This window comes from Prionailurus viverrinus, chromosome A1 (genome assembly GCF_022837055.1).
Source record: "Prionailurus viverrinus isolate Anna chromosome A1, UM_Priviv_1.0, whole genome shotgun sequence".
NCBI classification, from domain to species: domain Eukaryota; kingdom Metazoa; phylum Chordata; class Mammalia; order Carnivora; family Felidae; genus Prionailurus; species Prionailurus viverrinus.
Genome location: NC_062561.1, coordinates 7,794,551 through 7,819,636, shown reverse-complemented (window position 1 = coordinate 7,819,636; position 25,086 = coordinate 7,794,551). Strand labels below are relative to the sequence as shown.

The following is a 25,086-nucleotide window of genomic DNA, read 5'->3' as shown; positions in this document are numbered from 1 at the left end:
ACAAATGTGCCCTATGTAATCTCTACAAAAACAGCTGAGAGAGTTTTGTGACAAAAGAACCTCTTTATAGATTAAACTAAACTACTTTCTACAAATATGCTATAATAAAAATGTAAATAATTATAATAAACCCCCAAAAAAGGTAACACATTGATGGAATTCTTACTTGAAAGAACCAAGGAAAGTCTCTACTCTACCTCAATTATTTGACCTTCTGTTCGGCAAGCTGTTCTGTGATAATTTTTGAAAGATCTCTGACCAAAAACAAAACAAAACAGAACAAGACTATTAGCTATTTATTAGTTTTTGAAACATTTTACATAATTTACAAGTACTTCTATAAATGTTTTCACTAAATTATTATCCCCATTTACAACTGGGGAAATGGTCTCAGAGGTACTAAGATTCAAGAGTCACAAAACAATGGCAGGACCGGGAGGGACTCTTAAAAAAACATAAAAGAACTCTGTCATCTTTCCTTTCAAATTGCCTTTTAGTAAACCATTAATCAAAATAAGGCATTAGTTGAACTTGTGAGATCAAAATCTGCTTACTAAAATCCAAGCATACTTTTCATCGAAACCTATGCTCTGTAATTATGTCAAATGTCTACCATTTAGATCAGTTCTCCTACCTTAATGGAACTTGGCTTTCGAACTCACAAGCTCTTCATCCACTACTTATTTCACCATACCAGTTAAAAAACAATTTTTTGACATGGCCAGAATGAAGCAAAGAGATACAATTTATGGAACATGACGACACTTCCCTCTTTGCCCTTTCCCCTCTCTCCCTCTGCCTTCCTTTGGTGGCTCTTTCTTCATCCACGATCAGGGTTTCCCCCGCTGGGCTTCCTCCTTCCTTACCAATAACCCACACTGGAAGCCCCTTATCATCACGTGTCCTCCACTATCCAGAGATCTAGAGATTAAATCATTGCCTCACCTGAAGCAAGAGTTTATCATCAGTTTGTTTTTAGTGACTACCATAAGAAACCATCTACTGTCTCCAAGTTCTTACCAGAGGTAAAACCACGTACACCTACAAACAAACGCAGCAAACATCAACTCCAGCTAGCACCAGTACAAGGTAACCCCGTGAGCAAACGTGCCATAAAGTACTCCACTAGAGCCAGAAGATAGTCTGATTTGTGATTAAACCCGGTTCTGTCCAAGCTGGAGTCATTATTAATATAGAAAGTTTACTTTGAAGAGATGAGAAGAGGTCAGGATCATCGTCTAAGTTAGAAAAGTAAATACGTTTTCACATCACAATAAAAAGATGCAAGGGGGGGGGGGGGGGGCGAGACCTCCTCACTAATCTCATTATCAAGAAGGAACTGCTGTAAGACTACTCTCACTTCTCCCGTCAGGTAGACATACCATTCCAGTCAAAGGAGCTGGGGTTGTGTCTGTATAGAAGTAAGTCGTCCCACCGACCGTTTCCTTTTGGATCACCTGACCAGAAGATGGAGTCTGAGAAACAGGATTATTAACAGATGTAGAGGCACTAGAAGGCACCATGTAATTTGCTGGATTTGGAGTGTGACTTCTTCTTCTGGGCGCAGGAGAAGTATGTGGAGTGATCTTGGGAGAATGAAGAGGAGAAGATCCGGCAGACAAGGACATTCCTGAAGAAGACGTAAAAATGTTTCTTAGGAGCAAAAACTGGTTTTAGAGAAAAAGGTCTGGAAAATAAAATGCAAACATTCATTTGGAAGAAACATCCTCTTTAGCAAATTCTTTAAGTGCAAAAATAAAAGCCATGATTTTATCTTGGTTTGTTTTAGAGAAAGCTCTGATGAAAGCAAGTGTAAAGACGTTTCTTTTTTTCAAACATAGCCATTTCCAAATAAGCTAGGAAATTTATTGCAAGAATAGTCTCCTCCATATCAAGGTTTACATGAGAAACTTCAATAGTAAGAATCATCGGTAATTTAACAAATTGATTTTATGGAAAAATGAGAAATAAGCAACTGGGACTCTCAAAAAGCCTTTTTATAAGCCTTTAATAAAAGCCTTTCTTTCATCAAGGGCTCGATTCCTTTTTGGCAAAGAATCATTTAAAACTATGGCTATTAACACAAATACCACCTTATCCTCCAGTAGTATAGTTTTAAAAATCAAACTATTTAATGAGATTTACTCGATTTCTTTTGGCCAAATACAGTTAACAGAATGGTTTGAAAAAGCAAAACAATGAAGTCTAGTCTCAGCTGAAGTACATGGCAGCTTACACACTATTATTTTTGAATCAAGCAGTACACTGTTTTTATGCCTTTTGTCTTTTAACTCTAAATAGGCATACACTAAAACAAATGAAAAGTTCTGCAGATGTGTACCCTGTAATATTAGGTCAAGTGATGCCACTAGATTTTAGTGGCAGTTTTACGCAAACACAACTAGAAGAAATCATTATATGTAGGGCATCCTCTATTAGGATTCTAATGTGAAGAAAGGGTACTTTGTCGTAACCCTTCAGGAGATTCCAACTAGCCGAGAAAACAAGTCCAGGTCACACGTAAAAGACATAAAATGACTTACAAAAACACTCCACTGTAAATTAACATACTGCAAACTACATGCATAAATGCAGATGGAATGCGAGTTAATTAAAACCAGGTAGAATCAATCAAAGGCTTAATGGAGGTGATCAGTTCTGAGCAGAGACTGAAAAGAATTTCTAGAGCTATAGGTACACTTCTTTAAAAAACTCAGCTTACTCCCCGAACTACTTTGTGGCCATGGGGAGTAACTAAAACACACACCTTTAAAGTAATATGCCACCTCACAATGCAAGAAAAAAGTTTACCAAAATGCCTCTTGTCGGAGAAATATGATTAACAGGGACATGAATTTCAATTTTGAGAAATTCATAAAACACCAACACTGTTTTTTGGACAGATGTAGGTGGACAAAAATAAGGTGAGAACTGAGATAACACTTATCTCTACTCGGGATAGCCCTTTCCACTTTCTAAAGAGCCTGAAGATAATTATTCTGATTTTCTGAGCAACTAAATGAGTTAGGAAGGCGAGGCAGGTCAAGTTACAAGCACCACAGTACAGAAGTCAGACATGAAGAGGTTCTGACTTGACCAGTGTGACATTTGTGCAAAGTCAACAGCAAAGCCAGGACTCAAAGCCAGGTCTCCAAACTCCAAATGGGACAGTCGTACCACTATAATACAATGTCTACTGCACTGACATGAAAATAGGCCGAGCATTCTCAAGCGTGTCTTAAATGTATCTAAGAGAAACGCTAAAAATCTAAACCCCCGTTTAAAAAAACCAGTATTTATAAGGAAACCAAGCTACTATATTAAGATATAAGCTTATTTTTTTTAAAAAACTGTTCCAGAGTTCTCTGTGTTTTCTTAACTCTGTATGACACATCGAATTGCAGGTTAATCCATACAGCAAAAAACTGAATTATTTAACTATCTTTGAAAGATAAATACTCCCCACTTACCTAATATGAAATGCACTTAAGAGTTTTCCTACGCTAGTATTCCAAGTCTTTCCAAGATAAAATTGGCCAAGTCATCAAAGATAAGCGAACGTGTTTACTACCTTTAAGTTAACTAGCAGCAAGAAATACAGCTACCAATTCTTGAGCACTTTCCACGGGGCAGGCACTAATAAACGTACTTCATATACATCAGTCTGTTCAACCCTCACAACAACCCTGTGAGGTAGGTATGTCATATTCACCTCACTGCAAAGGAAACTAACATTAAAAAAGTTTTTAAACTTATTCTAAGGACAAATACAGGTTATTAAACAAAAGAATCAAGACTCAAACTCCGATCTATTCGATTCCAAAGCCTGTGCTCTTAGTCAATATGCTCTATGGTCGCCCGGTTCCTAAGTCCTGTACTAGAGGGCAGAAAGGGGTCCATTACTTGTAGTAGTAACATGAGCAACTACATAAGCCACGTGGGGTGGCGGAGGTGCAGCACGGGGTGAAGGGAAAAATCTTGACACCAAAGTAGGTGTGTAAGTGAGACAGAAGGTACACTATCTCCTTAAGGCTCAATACATGGGGAAAGATTACCAAAAACAATCTGTGGTCAATTAAGAGGGAAATTCATGCACAGAATTTAGAAGTTGTAAGTAGCCAGCTTTCTATGAAATTGTCAATGTTGTAGCTGTTCTAAAACAAAGTTTCAACACTGACATTTGCCTTCACGTATCTGAGCTGAGGCAGGTAAGTTATTTAAATACATTCAAAAGAAAGCATGTACACTATGAAGTACCACCACCCATAGGGGTTAACAGGATATTTAAATGCATAGGAAGCTAGAAATGAAATGAACCCCAAATTACCGAAACATCAAACCTAGCCACATAAGGCACAGCTTTGTGCCACCAGAATATTTTACAAACATGTTAAAGAACTGAGTACAATATGCACATAGCTGCTCAAAGAGAGGTATTCTGTACTTTCCTATGAAGACAATAGCCACAACTCACTTACTACCAACTGCCCATATACAAGACTAAATTACAAACAGCACAAAGGAGTGGAACCATACTCCAGAAATGAGTAGTTAAAAGTAAAGATGAATGAAAACGAACAGGTTTGATTTCATCTCTCTCACATGTAAATACTCCTTTAGAAGTTCGCTCTTTCCATATACAGGGGGAAGGCCTACTCGTAGTGATTCCCACACCAGTGCCTTGCTATTAACCGGTACTCGATCACCAGAACGCTTAAGCAAATATAGAACCACTAAGGATACCATTAAGAGACAATATGGAAGAATGGAAATTTGTACTTAAAAAAAAAGATGATTCAGAAACATCTCATTTTTGTATTTATGTTTTGTGTTACTTTTTATAATTTATTCTTAGAATGACAATTTGGTGACATCATATACAATACCTATGCACTATAATTCATTAGGTTAAATGCAAACTGTGATACTTGAGTCGGACCTGTTAAATTAATTGCTTCAGAACATTTAAAAAACATCTTTTCTTCAATGTATCCCAATTCAAATAAAAGTGAGGAAACCATACGGAAATGCTCACCAGAGGAGTTAACCAGAGCAATTAACAAAATAGAAGAACTAATATAAAAAACTTCAAGGCTACTTTATGGAGTCAAACTATCAGTGTTTTTGGATGACATGATTCTATACTTGGAAAAAACACAAGAAAACCAACAAAAAGACTCTTGTAAATAATGAGAGAATTCATTACAGTAAATGTAATTACAATATTAACGTATACTAAATGAACAGCATTCCTAAATACAAACAACCAGTTAGGGCAATATCGTTTCTGGGAAATCAGATTCCACTAACATGATACCGTCCCTTCAACCCCTACCGAAACTGCGAATACATAGAACTACAAGATAAAATACAACCCAAATTTAAAATATACCTAAGGTCAAAAGAACAACAACAAAGAACTCCAAGAACAAGAAATGAAAGAAAAATCTGGAATTAAGAGGTTATACTGCGAAAAGTCTGAGGAAAAAACCCTGGGCCAGATATAATCTCTAACTGAGGCTTTAATGCCCACAGGAGAATATGAAATATGGCCTTCAGCCCATAAAACACGGGGAACGGAACCCAAATCCCAGTGTGAAGCCAAGGAGTCTAGAAAAGCTGCAACACCAGTGAATGTAGGAGGAGAAAACTTTCTACCTACTGGCCAACAGAGGCCAAAAAAAAAAAAAAAAAAGTAAGCTTGCTTGTGGAAGAGAGAGATGAAGGAAAGGAGCAGACCGGGGTGGTGTCCAGAGAAAAGAACCCAATGCCTGTATCATGCACAGGTGTAAGAGGGAAAATTTCCAGCGGACTTCATGTGATAGGAATCCCAGTGAGAAATTCACATGAAACTTGCACCGGCACTGGACGTCTGCATGAAGCAAACACCAACTGTTTTTGATGAGTGCTTCTACAACCCAAAATACACAAGATCTGCCCGCCAGAAAAACAATCCCACTTCGAAGAACTCTCAAAGAGCTGGAATGCACAATATACTTGAGAATTAATTCCCTGAGAAAAAAGGAATCTCAGAAAACAGAACCCTGTAAAAGAAAGAAAACAACTAAAATGATTAAGGACATGAAAGAAATGACAAACATGAAAAACAGGACATTAACAAGTTCTTAAATAGAACTAGACTCTTGAAGAGTAAAAAATATAATCACTGAAATTAAAGGGGGGAAAAACTCAACAAATGAGTTAAATGGCAAAGTAGACACAATCAAAGAGAGAAAAGATAAACCAGAGAAGGAACTGAGGAAATTACCTAAAAATAAAATTTGGAAAATATGAAAAAGTAGTTAGGAGACACAAAAGGTAGAATGAGAAGGCAAATTTCCTGGAGAAAAAAAAAGAAAGAATATTGGGGAGACAAAGCAATATTCAAAGACAAGATTTGTGATTTTCAAGAATTAATATACCATATAAATCCTAATTGAAGAAATCCTGAGCAAGAGATCTACACAGAGTAAGTAAAAACAAATCTGTCAGTCAACTGAAATTGTAGAGTGACAAAGATAAAGAGACAAATCTAAAAAGCTACCAGAAAAAAGACAAACTATCTAAAAACAAAACGAAAAACTCCCAAAAAACAATGACATCAGCAACATTAAACTTGCATCAGCAACAGCAACATTAGACAATGAAATAATATAATCAAAGGAAGGAAAATGAATGGTCATATAATTTAATTTATTTTTGAAAGGGGGGGGTGGGGTGGGGCAGAGAGAGAGAGAGGGAGACACAGAATCCGAAGCAGGCTCCAGGCTCCAAGCTGTCAGCACAGAGCCCGATGCGGGGCTCAAACTCACGAACGGTGAGATCATGACTTGAGCCAAAGTCAGACGCCCAACCGACTGAGCCACCCAAGCACCCCAAATGAATGGTCATATTAAAGTTTATACACAGTTTGCAAATGAGGGGGACAATGAAGACATTTTTATCTCTCACATCTCCTTGGTGAAAGAACAATTAAATGATTAACTCAGTATAGAGGTAACTCCTTCTCCCCTAAAACAAAAGAATATCAAATTATATGGGTAAATCTGAATAAGCACTGACAGCGAAAGAAGAACAATTAATCTGAGATAGATTAAAGTCAAAGTATAATTAAGATTCTATGAATTACAACATTAAAAAAGGGCAGAAAGAAACAAAGTCATTAAAAATCCTCATAATAATATCTTTACCTCCTTCCTCTTCCACAATTTCATACTTAGTAAAAAGCAAGCATGGTAAAATTCTAGGGGTGACAACTACACAAAACAGAAACATAATATAAAACATCCAACCTCTACCTCACACCATATATAAAAATTACCTCAAAATGGACCAATAACCTAAACATAGGAGCTAAACTATGAAACTCTAAGAAAACAAGCATAAACCTTCAGGATCTTCAGCTAAGCAATGGTTTCTTAAAATAGGACACCTAAAGCACACATAACCAAAAGAATCAAAAGTAAACTGGATTTCATCAAAATTGAAAATTTTTTGCACTCCGCAGTAAACTACCAATTAAAATACTTACAACTCATATTCAATAACGGGCTCATATGCACAATATATAAGGAACTCTCATGACTCAACAATAAAAACAAATAACTACATTTAAAAATGAGCAAAGGATCTGAATAGACATTTTTCCAAAGAAGACACACAAATGGCAGATAAGGGGGTGCCTAGACGGCTCGGTCGGTTAAATGTCCAACTCTTGATTCCAGCTCAGGTCACGATCTCATGGTTGGTGAGTCTGAACCCTGCATTGGGCTCTGCACTCAGGGTGTGGAGCCTGCTTGGGATTCTCTCTCTCGCTCTCTCTGCCCGCCTCCCCCACGCACAAGAGCTCGCACTCTCTCTTAAAATAAATGAACTTTAAAAAACGGCAAAGCAGCACATAAAAAGAAGCTCAACATCATTAGTCATTAGAGACCTACAAATCACAACCACAAAACCACTCATACCACTAGGATGATTATAATAAAAACAAGACAGTAGCAAGTATTAGCAAGCAAATGGAAAAACTGAAATCCTCAAACACTGCTGGTGGGAAGGCAATGTCATGTAGTCACTTTGGGCAACAGTCTGGTAGCGCTTCAAATGGTTAAGCATAGTTATAATATGACCCAGCAACTCCACTCTAAGTACGCTACCAAAAAGAATTTACAACATGTGTTCCTGCAAACAGTGGTACATGCATGTTCGGAGCAGCATTATGCGTAACAGTCAAAAAAGAGTAAAACCCAAATGGCTATCAGCTGATAAATGTGTAAATAAAATCAGATCCATCCATACCATGGGATATTATTCACCCATAAAAAGGGGGACAATCTGATACGTGCTATAATATGGATGAACCCTGAAAACATCGGTAAGTGAAAGAAGCCAGACGCAAAAGGCCACTTATTTAATGATTCGATTTCTATGAAATGCCCAGAACAGCAAATCCATAAAGACCTAAAGTAGATTAGTGCTTTCCAAGGGCTAGGGATGGGGAAATGGGGAGTAACTACTACAGGTATGAAGTTTCCTTTGAGGTAAAGCGAGGAATTGTGGAACTAGATAGTGATAATGGCTACACAATTGTGGATACGCTAAAAACCACTGAACTGTACATCCTGAAAGGGTGAATTTCATGATACGTGGTTTATACCTCAACACGCAACAAAACATAAAAATCCAGGTCTACACGAACTAGAAATGTACAGGGCTTATATAAAGAAGAGATTAAAACTCTACTAACAGAAACAAAAGGTAAACTGAACAAAAGGAAATAAATACCTGTACCTATTTGTTATAGAGGCTTCAATACTACCCTTAACTGATCTAAAAACATAATGCTAGCTCAATATAAATAATTTTTTTTTCCAGCGTTTTTATTTTTTATTTTTGGGACAGAGAGAGACAGAGCATGAACGGGCGAGGGGCAGAGAGAGAGGGAGACACAGAATCGGAAACAGGCTCCAGGCTCTGAGCCATCAGCCCAGAGCCCGACGCGGGGCTTGAACTCACGGACCGCGAGATCGTGACCTGGCTGAAGTCGGACGCTTAACCGACTGCGCCACCCAGGCGCCCCATAAATAATTTTTTAATTAGCCAAACCAATTATATCTATGTGGAAAAATAAACACTGAGAATAGCCAGGAAAATTATTAAAGAATATTCAGTACAGAGGAAGAATTAAGAAAAAGTAGAAAGAATAAAGTGTGATATAAGAGCACAAGATAGTAAAAAGTGATAAAAGCTACAGTAATGAAAATGTTTGCTAAAGGTTCATATCAATAGTGGGTCAATACAATAGAACAGGCACAAAACTGGACCTCAAATACATATGAAGAAGTAAGATAAAGCTGGCATTTCAAACTTGAGGGGAGGTGAGGACAGCAGTCAGATAAGACAACTTACTAGCTGTCACAAAATGACAGAATGAATCCAGATATAAGCAAAGATGGCTATTTAGATAAAACAGATAAAAAGCAAGTGGTCTTTTTGTTTTTCAGGCAAATATTCTGACTGAATATTTAAAGAGTTTAAAAAGAAAAGTACCTCAAAGAATATTTTTTAAAATATTATGAAAACACAAAATGTAAAAGTCAAAAGAGAATTTTAATCAATTTGACTTCCTCAAAAATAAATTTCCTACACAACAGCAAAAAAAGATATTTCCAACATTTAAAAAAAGGGCTAATTTGCTTAGTATAGTTCTTAAAATTAAGAAAATAGAAAGCAACCAAAAGAAAAAAGAAAAATGACACTACTAGCCAGTTTGTAGACAAGAAATTTAAATGCCTCAAATATTTAAAAAGATGCTCATATTCACTGACAATTAAAGAGAGGCAAATTAAAACCAGACTCTTTACTGGCCTCTTCTCAGATTGGCAAAGATTAAAAAGTTTATTAAGACAATTAGTAAAAAGATGGGTGGCATATAAATACTGTTACACTTTAATATCAGTTGTTAAAATCTCTTTTGGAAAACAATTTGGCAATATCTGTCAACTGAAACTTTTTAATTGACATGATAATGGTAAATACTTCAAACAAAGTCATAAAATGAAAAATAAAAAGCTGTGAACTCCATAAAAGTGGCTATATTTGTCATGCTCAGCTTTTTGGCCCACAGGAGTCACTGAATAAATGCCTCATGAGTAAATGTTGAGAAAGGTTACTTTTAAACCCTTTCCAGGAAAAAACAAAAGTAATTATTTTTTTCTTTCAGAGAAGTTTAAGAAAAAAAAAAAAAAAAGATGTCCTTTCAGATACAAATGCATCTGAGGCGCCAGGAATGAACTCTCCCTAAATATGAAAACATTAGAAACATTCCTTTTAAATATAGAATATGACAAAAATGTCAATTATGACAACTACTATATAATATCATATTAAAAGCCTTAGCCAATGCAACAAAACACAAAAAAAGACTGCAAAGAATGACACAAAAACAAGACACTCAGATCAACTGAACAGAACAGAGAACCCAGAAATGGACCCACAATCGTATGGCCAAGTAATCTTTGAGAAAGCAGCAAAGGATATCCAATGGAATAAAGACAGTCTCTTCAGCAAGTGGTGCTGGGGAAACTGGACAGCGACATGCAGAAGAATGAACCTGGACCACTTTCTTACACCAGACACAAAAATAGACTCAAAATGGATAAAAGACCTAAATGTAAGACAAAAAGCCATCAAAATCCTCAAGGAAAAAGCAGGCAAAAAACCTCTTTGATCTTGGCCGCAGCAATTTCTTACTCAACACGTCTACAGAGGTAAGGGAAACAAAAGCAAAAATGAACTGCTGAGACCTCATCAGAATAAAAAGCTTCTGCACAGCGAAGGAAACACTCCACAAAACTAAAAGGCAACCGACAGAATGGGAGAAGATGTTTGCAAACGACAGATCAGATAAAGGGTTAGTCTCCAAAATCTATAAAGAACTTATCAAACTCAACACCCAAAAAACAAATAATCCAGTGAAGAAATGGGCAAAAGACATGAATAGACACTTCTCCAAGGAAGACATCCAGATGGCCAAACGACACATGAAAAAATGCTCAACATCACTCATCATCAGGGAAATACAAATCAAAACCACAATGAGACACCACCTCCCACCTGTCAGAATGGCTCACATTAACTCAGGCAACAACAGATGTTGGCGAGGATGCGGAGAAAGAGGCTCTCTCTTGCACTGCTGGTGGGAATGCAAACTGGTGCAGCCACTCTGGAAAACAGTATGGAGGCGCCTCAAAAAATTAAAAATAGAACTACCCTATGACCCAGCAATTGCACTACTAGGTATTTTTCCAAGGGATATAGGTGTGCTGTTTCCAAGGGACACATGCACCCCAATGTTTATAGCAGCACTATCAGCAATAGCCAAAGTATGGAAAGCCCAAGTGTCCACCGATGGATGAATGGATAAAGAAGATGTGGTATATATATACAATGGATTATTACTCGGCAATCAAAAAGAATGAAATCTTGTCATTTGCAACTATGTGGATGGAACTAGAGAGTATTATGCTAAGCGAAAGTAGTCAGTCAGAGAAAGACAAATATCATACGACTTCACTCATATGAGGACTTTAAGACACAGAACAGATGAACACAAGGGAAGGGAAGCAAAAATAATATAGTAACAGGAAGGGGAACAAAACATAAAGAGACTCTTAAATATGGAGAATTAACAGAGGTTTACTGGAGGAGTTGTGGGGTGCGAGGGGAGGCTAGGGGCATTAAGGAATCTACTCCTGAAATCATTGTTGCACTATATGCTAACTTGAATGTAAATTAAAAAAATTTTTTTTTAATTTTAAAAAAAGACTGCAAAGGAAGAGATAAAACTATCATTATTTGCAAGTAATTGTCCACATATAAGAATCTATAAAATATTAGAAATACCAAACCAACATACAAACATGCATTACCTACACACTAAAAATGATCAATTAGAAAAACTGTATTTTTTAAAGACACCAATCATAATACTACAAAGTGTCTCAGAATACCCAACAAAATATATGTTAAGACCTAAACGCAGAAAATAGTAAAACTTTGTGGAAAGATGTTAAAGGAGACCTGGAGAAAGGAAAGAAATGGAGAGATAGTCCATGTTCATAGATAGGGAGACATAATGATGATGATTCTCCTCATCTATTTTTTTTTTTTTAACATTTATTTATTTTTGAGAGACAGAGACAGAGCGTGAATAAGAGAGGGGCAGAGAGAGAAGGGGACACAGAATCTTAAGCAGGCTCCAGGCTCTGAACTGTCAGCACAGAGTCTGACGCGGGGCTCAAACTCACGAACCATGAGATCATGACCTGAGCCAAAGTTGGACCCTTAACCGACTGAGCCACCCAGGAGCCCCTCTCTTCAATTCACCTAAAGATTCAACTCCATGTTGCTTCATGTATCCCCAAGTCTCCAAAGCTGCCTCCTCCTCTGGGACATTAATCAACAATCCTCCTTGCCAACACCAAATTCTCTAACCCCCATCCTCATAGTAAATTACAATTTGGCCTTATGAAAAATCTTCTTATCCTATAAAAAAATTTTCTTGATACCCATATTTTATAATTATTCCCATCATTTTGTACTTTATATTTTGTTCCAAGTACTACACAATTTAAACTGTGTCTTTGTAGGGAAGAACTGTGCCTTAATCCTCTCTTCTCTATATTGCTAACTACACTTTGTAATGGCACCGTTCTTAGAACACAAGAAATTCGTTGAAAATAAATAGAGAGGTTAAAGTCTCCTCTTTTTGGTACCAACAACCAAGATGCTAAATAGAGCAACAGCCACAATCAGAAAATGGAGAATGCCATCACCAAAATTACCTGCATAATACAAGAAGCTGGGAGGAGAAAAATAAATGTTTATGCTATCGAGTGGCATAGATGTTGACCATCACTATTTGAAAGCAAATACAAACCAAGCCACAAACCGTTATGAAAGAAAGGAATTTGAAAGATTTTGGGGTGAAGGACACTCTTCTCACAGAACAGTCTGATTATTCTAGCGTTAGTCTTTCCAGGTCAATGTAGGGAAACTAATCAGTAGAATCTACTAATTCAGTAGATTCCTACTGAATAGGGAACTGGGTAAACCTAGCTTACTAATAATTTTAACAAAGTTCCAATAACCAAACTAAATACCCAGTAATAAATTACCCTGTATGACTACACTGTAGAGAATGGTTTAGATTAGAAATTATCAAAATATATCTCATATTGAACAGATGAACTTGAAGGCAAATAGAAGAAGCATTATCTTCTTAACAACAGACTCATTATTTGGGGCCTCATCCAAAAGAAAATCACACTAAGGAATTCATTTAATAATATCCAGTAATAGAAGATACAAAGTCACTATTAAAAATACATTCCTTAATTTATTAATTACTTAACCAAATTCCCCAATCACATGCCCCCCCAAAATAAAATGATGCAGATATAGCCCAAAACACAGACACTAAGTTTTTACTCCTAAACTCTTAACAGAGTCTTAAACATACTAACAATACATTCTTTTTCTTTGACTTTGTTGACGATTTAAAGGATGGGTATAAAAGGTCAACTCCAAAATAAGTTCAGAACACTTCTCCCCTCTTGTTCTTCCAGTGTTTCAGACACAAACTTTATTTCTTAGTTCATTTCTATCACTAGCTGTTCTTTCTTAGCAGAAAAAGAAAGTGAGTTTAAGTATTTAATTGTAATCATTTAATTAAAGTTTGGAGACCATGGAGTTTTTTTTTTTTGCAATTTGATGATCTGCAATTTGCAACCTGTCAAACAAATTATTTGCAATTGCAACTTGTCAAACAAATCCCCAATATACTCTAAGTAACTATACTGTATGCAAGACAGATTCCTACTGAATAGAACTTTCTGAAATAAAATGTTAATAGTTACAGAATACCATAAGAAATGCACTCAACACTCCATAAGGGAATAATTCCTATATAAATAAAACTGCTTTAAAATAGAGTTTCTCCATAAATTTAGAAACAAAGATCCTTGACTGGGGGTCCCCAGGACCACCCCGCATGTTCAGAAATTCACTGGAGCTCAATCAAAAGGATTCGGCATATAGTTGCACTCAGGGTGAAGATTTATCACAGCAATGTAAGAAGCATGCACATCCAGAGCTCAAGGAGACACACAGGTGGAGTCTAGAGGAATTCATGTGTAGGTTTCCTTAGGCTCTCTTACTCTCAGGAAGGTTCACACAGCTCACTACTCCTCCAGTAACACATGTACAATCTATGTGTTCAGAGAAGTCCATCAGAGACTCCGTGCCCGTGGTTTTTATAGGGAACTGATGAGAGGCAGCCTCTGCCTAACACATACTAGAATTCCAAACTCCCAGAAGGAAAGCAAGTGTGCAGCATAAACCGAACTGTTCACACAAAGAGTCTAGGCACAGTAAACCACCCCAATCAGTTGGGGAACAATGGGAACACTCCTCAACCGCCAAGTTCCCAGACATCAGCCAAGTGCCAACCATGCAAGCAGACTTTTTTAAAGATAGCAGTCTTTAGCCTGCTATGGTAACTCACTTCTGCACAGACACCTTGAACTGCCTCCAGCATAGTCACCACTTTTTCATAATTCTGCTCTATAGTGGAGTGGTAGTATCCACTAGTTTGTATGTACTAGTACGTACAGAAAAATACAAGAGCAAATATTTTCTTATCTAAACCTCTGCCGCAGGGAAGGAACAGGAGAAAAAAAGGTAAACCCTAGGACAAGGGCAGTGAATTTCACTACATTTTATCCATACATGTTTAGAAAAGATGACATATTAGTGATGCACACTCCACGGCTAGGAAATGCAGAAAAAAAAAAAAAATTAAATGCAGCTCAAGGGGCTAAACCTATATGCTTCCCCAGTTCCTATCTCCAAGTATTTGAACTATCTAAATATATACACTAAATGTTACGGCTTAATATAAGATTTAAGCTACTAACATTAAATAAAAAAGACTTTGTAAGATCATTAGTGAAGCCATATTTTAGCTTCTAATACGCTACAATTATAGAAACCATTCAAAACGTTTACTTATTTAAATATTAGAAGAATATGAAACAACACTTTATTCTTAGTGAATAACTAACAAAAAGAGTTGGACTCAGTAATCCTACAGAGGAGCATCTAGGCTATGATTTGGTGTATGCATCCTAAAAACAGCTGCTTTCAATTTCAATAGCTTAAAAACGATTCACATATCCACAGACTTTATCCTAAAAATTCTAGTTCTACAAAGTATCCTAAGAAATCATCCTAAATCCTGAAAGGTATTTATAGTTAAGATACATGTATACATATAACAGAGTGCATATATGCTGCTTTTAAAAAGATAACATTATGATTCGACTCTTTAGTAGAGAAAATAACTTTTTAAAAACTGAAAGGCAATTTTAAGACTAGAGAAAATACTATCAATCAACTGAAGTCTATTAAGGTGTTAGGAATGGTTTTAGGGGAAAACAGCTCACTGTAAGTGATGCTTTGTAATATGAACTAAAATTTTTCTCATGACATAGTTTTTGATCCAGTTAGGAAACAGAAAAGCTATCCGAATAATTAGTGACTTTACCTAAAATAAATCAATTTCTTTTAAGTTTAAACTTTGAATGACCTTGAGCATAAGCTTGTTTGCACAAATATCAAAGTCATCATCCATCATCTATTTTGCCTTATAGTAAAAATATATACATTTAAAAATCCTAAATTTAGAAAAATCCCTGGTCGATTTCTGCTTCGTGATAATCACCCCACTGAGTCACCCTTAAACTCATAAATATCTTTTTAAGATAATTAAGAATCTACTTAATTATCTACTTAGTTTCAAAGATAAATAAGAATCTACTTCATGAACGCAGCAATAGTTTGAAGAGAATGTTTTATCACTTCCAATTTTTAAGCCAAAGTAGACTGAGCTTTCACCCTCTTTTTACAAATCAGAAGACTAAGGCCCAGAGTAGCTCGGTGACCTGTTTAGTCATGTAAATTCAGTATTCATAGAAATGGAACTAGAATATAGGCCCCTCACGTGCTAACAGAGCTCAGTGTAGCACTCAAGCTGTTGAATTTAACCTAAATTTAAATCCCTAATGGCTATATAAAAGTAATAAACCTAGGAGGAAAAATTATAGCATAAAAAAAAATGTGATTAAAGGCAGAATTGTCAATTTTCCACTCTGTCAAATATAAAATCCTAAAGGATGGGATCATAGTACAACCAATTAAAAACATTTATCTGCTGAAGTTTCTGGAATTCTAGAATAGGCCTCAGTTATACCATCAGTCCTAAAGCTTTAGGCACTGTGAAAAGAAACAAGTGACCATGAAGCCATGTATAACTACTACCGACAAGAGTGACTCAGAAGATCCTTGAATTTAAAGATGAAATTAGAATTCAGGGTTTCTGAAGAATCCTAGTAATGTGGATGTATGGGCTCTTTTATTCAAGATGTTTTAAAATTTATGTATCTAGTGACATGAATTTTGCTCCCCCAAAACCTATTATTAACCTGACAGGATACATTTTATAATAGACGGCATCTTAGAATCCAGGGAAATATGGTAAATCCAGATTACAGTTTTGGTCACTTTTCTGCCAAACAAGGGGACTAACAGCAACTATACTTCAAGATCTTGCCATCAAGTAAAAAAAAAAATAGTATTTTACCAAGTTTTAATTTGGGAACATTTTACCATCACCGTTAAGCCACAAACTCAGGTGAGAAAACTTTCAAATCAAGATATAACTGAGACAACCATCATACAAGCATGCGTATATTTAAAATGTGGATCTAATCTTCAAATAGACTGTACAAAATAAAACAAACCAGCATCCAAAAAGCAACAGGATTAAGAAGTAACAGCTAAGATAATAGACTTTACTTTTTTCCCTGGAATCATTTCATCATTCAATCAGACTAAGCTTTGCAAATAGTTATCAAAACTGGCTACAAATGTTCTTAATTAAAAGTACCATGCGTTAAGGTCAAAACAATCCTGCAACTAATGAACCTGACATTGAACTGTTTAAAAGCTCACCATCAATAGCCCAATTTTCCAAACTCTGACATGATAGATGTTCAGTTGCACTTCTAGCCTAAATAATAAAAGATATTTAGTAGTCAACTTAAATACTGGCTAGTTGAAATTCCCACTCTTCTATAGATTTTAAATCACACTAACTTTCCAATGGCTAAAATAAAATGAATGTATTTGCAATCCTAAACCATAACATTGTATGTGTTACCACACAGATGTACCTTTGGCCAAAATATTCTCTATGACGTGTCACATCCTGTTTTTAAAAGCCTCCAAAAAGATAATCCACAGTATTCCTGCTTAATTTATTTGCCTAGAATATCAGGATAAACAAAAATTTTCTTTCTGTAGCTTAAGTCCCTCAGTGTTTCAGATTCAAAAATCCATTTAATCAAACATTCCCATTTCCTCAGATTGATACCAAAAAACATTGTTAACTTTTTAAGGTAAAAATTGGTAATTATCAAAGCATATCACAATATTAACCATAAACCAAAATAGTAATTATTCACAGATCTAGTAAAATATACACTAATCAAATGAAGGTCAATTTAGTCCTATTAGTTTCACGCCACAAATGCAAACTACCTTTGCAAAAATGAAACAGCCCAAATGCCAAAAGGTTTACTTGAAAGAAATGTTTATAACCCCATGTGAAAAAAGGGTACTTGGATTCATACTCAGCAAAATCCTATGCTGACCTCGCAGGGTGTTCTAATTCTTGCTGGAAACAAATAGCAGTAAAATTTCTATACTTTAAAAAATTGTTCCATGAAGTGTGGTGACAAATAAAAACGGAATCAATAAGGATAGTGATGTTAATTGCCAGAACTGATTCCTTCACAAACCCTGTTTTCACAACAGCAACCCCTTGTAATTAGGGGAATTAAAAGTTGCTGAACTCAACAATCCCTTCAGTTAGACCAACAGACCCCTCATAGAGCTGTCCAACGCTGCCCAAACTATCCATCCTTTAGTCGAATCAGTCAGTTTCATGAATTGTAGGATTTATCTTCAAGTCCAGTGCTGACTCAGAGGGTAGCTTGTTCCCTAGAGAAAACAACCAACAAAAATCAGAACAGCTACTGCTCATATGCTCTTTCAACACCCAAGTGGAAAGGACAACTTATTGGGTCCAAAAAATAGTTCAACTTCCTTTCAACTACAGGAGTAGCCAATAAACTGAAGGCAGCTATGTGCCATAGGCAGGTCTTGGTTAAAGCTTTCACTCGGTTACAGCAAAGGAATGTTAAATAGCTTAAAAAGCTTACATTTTCTCAGCTATCACACAAACCATAGGGTTTCTCACTCAAGAAGAAATTTACAGGGTATATAAATGAAAAGTATTCCAAGGGCCAAAGCTGTTGTTTTGTTCTAATCTTTGAAGAGCTGCTTTCCGTGTGTGTGTGTGTGTGTGTGTGTGTGTGTGTGTGTGTGTATGAGAGAGTGTGTGAGAGAGACAGAGACAGAGAGACAGAGAGAGACACAGAGACAGAGAGAGAGAAGTGGGGAGAAATTAAATGTCTCCACCCAGAAGTAGTCTACATGTCTTAGGGCAGCTTTGCTTAATGACATACATAAAAAACTAGTGAAGTGTTACAAAATTCCTTAAATGCAAGATCCTCACTCACTAGTTAGAGAAAATATTCTGAATCAAAAGATAAAAAGAGTAACATGTTCTGTCTCAAGACTTGTAATAGTGGGTTGCCCTATTATTTCTAAAACCAAAAAATCAACACGCACAGCTTTTGCGCTTCAAGATATACCACAACAAACCCAGGGGGCCTTTCCACTTCAGGAGTCAGGGGTTTGTCTACAAATAGTATGCTATTATGGAAGTGGGAGGGAAAATACTCAGTTTAGAAAGGCAGCCAGAGAGCTCAAGCTAATTTCAGAACACAGAAATGTCATTTTGTCCTTTCACATGAATTAGATTAAAAGATTCTCGTAAAACAAATGTTAGTCAAGACTGTCTCCAGAAAGAATCATGAAGGTGACAGATAAAACTTTTCATTTTTTAAAATGTATTAATTCCGTTATTTATTCAAGTATGGGAAAAAAATTCAAACAAAAAAATTTCCCTGGTCATTTCCAAGTTGTAGTGTGACAATTCTTGATTCTCAACCAAGAATCTCAGTACCTGAGAACTCACATGTATGGAGGACAAAACTGGTAGTTAACTACACAGTGCCTCAAAATGGTGCTCATTCACATACAAGCATCTGACACTTTGGTAATTTGTGGGTTTTTTTTTTTGCTTTGGTTTGGCATTAACGTCTTACTGATTCCTCGCTTTCCCAGCCTTTCTCAGAGAAGAGTTAAGCCCTAACGAGCTAAAACACTCGCTGCACATCATGAACAGTACCTGTTGTATACTGTCCTTGGGAGAATGCACAAAACAGTTCCTCAAATCACTTTCTGTATTCTGTGGTTCAGAGGAGGAATCTCAGCCGAGTAAAGTTCCAACCCTCCCACCTTCCTTAAGTATGTACGTGTTAAGTTTTCGCCTATTGAGAAATCAGGCCTTCTGGGCCGGTGGTTTTCAAACCACCTCCATCAAGTAAAACCCTAGGCTTCCAGAGAAGCTCCAGGGTTGTGCAAATTTTGATTTGAAATTCTTTCATCTATTTTTTTCAGTATTTATTAAATCGATAATAAAATCACAAATGCAGGTCCAAATAGCGTGCATTCATTTTTTAACATACTAGAGATTATCACCAACACACTTAATTTGTGTTGGGTTACAACATTTTCATGGAGACTCCAGAATAAAGCCTCTCCTGTCACCTCTCTCTCCACACACACACACACACACACACACACACACACACACACACACACAGACGGATTTTTTTATTAGGAAGGTGGTGACTCTGCAGTAATCTTTATTAAAATTAAAATATAGAATAAATTAAATATAGAATAAATAAAATATATAAATATATATTAAAATATATATAATTAAAATATATAAAATAAATAAAATATAGAATAATAAAATTAAAATATAGAATTAAAAAACATAGAAAAGGAGATTAAGGTAAGAAGAGTAATTATTCCTTCACTCACCAATTTCAAGCTATTGTGCTCAACCAAGTACCACACAGACTTGTTATTCTCACCGAAGAACTTCAGGAATACATTTTAAGCCCCGGAGGGGCGCCTGGGTGGCTCAGTCAGTAAAGCGTCCGATTTCAGCTCAGGTCAAGATCTCACGGTTTGTGAGATCCAGCCCCACGTGGGGCTCTGTGCTGACAGCTCAGGGCCTGGATGGAGCCTGCCTCTGATTATGTATCTCCCTCTCTCTCTGCCCTTCCCCCACTCATGGTCTGTTTCTCTCTCTCTCTCAAAAATAAATAAAACATTAAAAAAAAAAAAACTTAAAAAAAAACAAAAAACAAAAAACACCAGACTCTGGAAAGCCAGTGTTATCACTTTAATAATTTTTGGTTTGGAGATGGTATACAGACTTCCCAAGCGTTCTGCTGCTTTAAAACAAGGTTTGAAAACCACTGTTCTAAGTTCTAATTAAGGTTTGGTATTCTAGATTCACAGGCGCCCTGGGGGCAGAAATGGTAATTAAGACTTAAGTTTTGGATGCCTGCTGAGTCTCTAGTTCCTGCTGTCTGCACTCCAAACCACCTTCCCAGTCTTACCTCCTACTGGGCTCCTCTCCCCACATTCCGACAACCCTCAAAAAACAATGTGTCAAAGTTGGGAGGAGTGCTAATGGCAAACAAAATTGGTAAAGATTTTAAGAGAGTGTTACCAGGTATTTTAAATATATGGAAAATTGATCTACCTCAGTGCCATTTTTCATTAATTTTTCTAAATTCCTGCCCAATCTGACCTTTTCCACTTGCCTAGTAATTTTATATTTTTAAAGATTTTCAGTAATCTCTACACCCAACGTGGGGCTCGAACTCATGACCTTGAAATCAAGAGCCACATGCTCAAGTGAGACAGCCAGGCACGCCTTGCCTAGCAATTTTAATCTTCAAATGAAATCCTACTCTTCTGATATTTCAAGATGAAATCTCACATCACAGGCACTACACAAATGGCAGACTCCAAAGATACTTCTTTGGAAAGATAAGTGAAAGAGAAACTCTGCATAACAAAAGCAGTGACTAAGAGCCTAAGGTGGAGACCAAAAATTATCCACAACATCTAATGATAGTAGTTTAAAGGGTCCTGTGGAATCACTGCACACCAGCACCAACAGGTACCAACACACTGTTTGGAGGCACAGCTTGTTTTAAGAAAACAAAACAAAGTGCCAACTATTTAAAAACAAAAACACCCTGGCCTGGAGACCCTAACTTAGCCTCTCCAAGGAAACTCCATGGACTTCCTCACAATCAGAATTTCAGGGTGATGCCTTAACGCCAACAGAAGCCTGCTCCAAGGCTATGCTTCAACATCACACCTGAGATTTTCTTCACATCTATTCAGTCTTTACCTATCAGACTGAAGTACTTTTTGAAAGTTCACTAACGTCAGAGCATTTCTAGATTATGCTACTCAACTGGTTGAAACAAACAGGGAAAAACAAACAAAAAAACTTCACAGATTCTCAGCTGTGTTTAAAATGTTTACAGCAATCATATCCATCTTTTAAAACCCATCTCTGGGGCGCCTAGGGGGCTCAGTCGATTGAGCGCCCGACTTCAGCTCAGGTAGTGGTGTTGCGGTTCGTGAGTTCGAGCCCCGCGTCGGGCTCTTCTGTGCTGATAGCTCAGAGCCTGGAGCCTGCTTCAGAGCCCTCTCTCTCTGCCCCTTCCCTCCTCATGCTCCGTCTCTGTCTCAAAAATAAACAAACATTTAAAAAAAAATTTTTTTAAACCCATCTCAAATATTTCCTATTCCATGAACCTTTCTTTTCTGAACACTTTCATTCAAACCAGATAGAATCTCACCTTTCTTCAAATTTCTGGCATTTTGAGCTTTTTTTTCTTTAGGAGTAAAAAGGTAGATGTCAGAATCTCCTGTGACATCTCTAAAAACTCCAGATGTGGAGTTTCTGATTCAGTAGGTCTCAGATGGGGACAGGGAAGGCTGTACTTTGAAAGCACCACAGATTTCATCTGTAACTACATATGAAACACTTACTGGAAACACTGCATGAGACTGAGCAATGAGCAAGGTTTCAGAAACTCAAGAAATAAGACCCAGTCTCGATCTCAAGAAGCTCACACACACTGTCATAAGCCCATTAACGTGCTCAAAATTTTCCAATTTTAAAATTTACTCCAGGCCTCCATGTGTGATCACAATAATGGATAAAATGTTAAAAAGGCCTCCAGAAGCATTCAACTTTAGTGGAGAAAACATATATAAAACATAGACAAAATTTTTTAAGTATATTATGAGATTCTCAAACACTCAAGAAGCACAGGGATGGTATATTTTCGTAATGACCAGAGAAGTAGAAATGGCTTTGGGGAAAAAAGAGGCATTTGACCTGATCAGTTAAAAATAGGCAAGACCTCAAGAAACTGAAAAGCATTCCCGGCAGAGTAAGGCCAACGCAAGGGCACAGAGATGGGGCAAAAAAAGCTGAACACATTCAAATACATATTCAAATACAGATTCTCAAACATATTCTCTCTTTAGAACAGAGATCCTCCCTCCATGAGGTAGAGTTAAAAGGATGAGGCTTATTCAATCAGAAAAGAAAGCAGTAGTCTTTAAATAGTAATCTTCCATTGTTTTAATTTTTAAAATATTCACTTAGCATCTAAACATTGTTCCTGCCACAAGGGAGTTCATGTTCCAATGGCCATCAAAGAGGACCACTCATCCTAATTCAAACAAAAGCAAAACTTCAAATTGTAATGAGTCCTGACAAGCAAGGAAATAGGACAAGATGGAAAATAATGGTGGGAAACTTTGTTTACATTAGTCAAAGGCCTTTCTTTGTGCCATTTTAGCTGACACCTAAGAGAAGAAAAGAACCAGCCCCAGAAAAAACAGGTGGAGGAAGCAACATATGCAAAGAGTCTGAGCCAAAAAGAGCCTGAGGTACGGGAAGACCAGCAAGGCTGGAACGGGTTACACACTGGGGAGGAGAAAGGGGGACATTTAGAGAAGCGCACAACATGCAAATTATGTAAGCCACAGTAAGGAGCTGGGATTTTATTCTACTGACAATGAGACGTGACCTCATTTATATTTAAGATTACTTCTGCTTTTAAATGAGAAATGAACTGCAGGGACAGACCAATTAGGCTGTTTAACTCAAACCCCAAAGAGGCGGTGATGGCCTGGTCCAAGGATGGAGGCAGTATATACGAGAGATAGCATATGCGAGTTGAACTGACTGGATTACTAATCGACTGGCCGTGGAGAGTGAAAGGAAGAGAGAGCACAGATGCATGCTAAGCTTCGTACTCAAGCATCTTTCAGAACATGATGATAGACTTACCCAGCTTCCTGTAAGCCTGAACTCAGCAAACAGAATGCAGGATAATCAGAAGAATCAATAAACTCTGAAATGAACTGAAGTTCAAAAGAAGTAAGCGGGTATTCTTCTAAAGTAATTAAGAGATTCTGAAATGGCTTAGCTGGCTTAAGAGGAAAATGAAGCTGGAGAAATGAATTAAGCAGTTTAGGATCCTGGCTACCTATAACGTTTTACAACATTATAAAAAGTATAAATTCACATGCACACAGATAATACCTCCATAACAGTCACACCCAAATTCCAAAAACAGAAAATTTTAAGACAATGTTATTTTAATTATAAATGTTATGTGACTCAAAGTATCTGAAGGAGGAAAAAGTCCTCCTGCTCTACCTCCTGGTAAAAAGACTAGCATTTCTCCACTGTCCCTAACCCCCTAAAGCACTGGTTCCTAACCAGGAAGAGACATGAGAATTGCCAGACAGGCTGTCTAAAAACAGACATGTGCAAAATGAGAAGGGAGAGAGAGGGAGGATCTGAGTGAGAAACCGGAATGGCAGGTTTAGGGTGAGTCTCGGTCACATATTTTTTAAAAACGCCCTGGGAAGTGTCCATACACATCCTCAGTTCATCTTTAAAAGACTAACACTGACTCAAGCTAATTTTCACACAATTTTAATTAGTAGCTTTTTTTAGTATTAATGGCTCAAGTCAAAACTCCCAAGTGTCAATTTCTCAAAACTTAAAAAACTGGTAAAATGTGTTATTTATTTTACCAAGTTTTAATGCCACAAAATTAGAAGTAAACTACTTTTCATGGGATAAAAGTTTTAAATTACAAATTTATTCTTTTTATACAAATACAGACAGAACACTTGAGAGCGCTCTCATCAGGGAGAGTAGGTAGACAAAAAAAGACTGTAAATCTGATTTTTGTTAGTGAATGATGAGAACCCACTACACCTCTAACCTGATTTCACAACATCCTGAGATAGCCCTCAGTCTTCCTGCAGGAACAGATAAAATGTCCAATCCACAAATTTGCAACATACAAAATGCACACAAGCCACACAATATACCTCTCCTCCAAAAGGAGTCACAATTCCAAGAATAAGACAGTCATAATTTCCAAAAATTAGGAAAGCATGCAATTGAGCAAACCTCAAACTCCCTCCTTCTCTATAGAAGAGATTAAAATGTATAACCAATTTTTAAATAATACTATGTGAGGTAACATGAATAAAATGGAATATAAGCATTTCACACACACACACACACACACACACACACAGTAGAACTATAAATCAGGCAAGGAAAGAAAACTCCACCCTGTATAGTGTCTTTTATTCAAATTGTCTACGTATGTAAGTTATTAATAGAATTTCTCCCACTGTTTTCACTTCACAATTACTAAAAGCAACCATCCGAAGTTACTACCTATGATTCTTCCAATTACACCAATATATCTGCCTTTATTTACAATTACTGGTTTTAAATTCTCATTTTCTAGTTTAACAATAAGCATTCTGAATATCTGTTAACTTACCCAAAACGGGTAAAAAAAAAAAAAAAAAGAGAGAGAGAGAGAGAAAACAGTATTTTAACCTGTA

The 25,086-nt window shown here is 36.7% G+C and overlaps 1 protein-coding gene across 6 annotated transcripts in view; it reads right to left on the bottom strand.

Annotated features, from left to right (window-relative positions):
• PAN3 (poly(A) specific ribonuclease subunit PAN3) overlaps positions 1 to 25,086 on the bottom strand; it is a 133,363-nt gene that overhangs the window by 36,233 nt on the left and 72,044 nt on the right. For 4 of the 6 annotated variants that reach the window (XM_047876176.1, XM_047876142.1, XM_047876146.1 and 1 more), the window contains 2 exons: positions 1,383 to 1,630; positions 198 to 254 (listed from right to left, as the gene is read on the bottom strand). In XM_047876176.1, the coding sequence (XP_047732132.1) occupies positions 198 to 254; positions 1,383 to 1,630 (305 nt within the window). The remainder of the gene's footprint in view (positions 1 to 197; positions 255 to 1,382; positions 1,631 to 25,086) is intronic. The other 2 variants (XM_047876155.1, XM_047876171.1) reach the window with 1 other exon arrangement.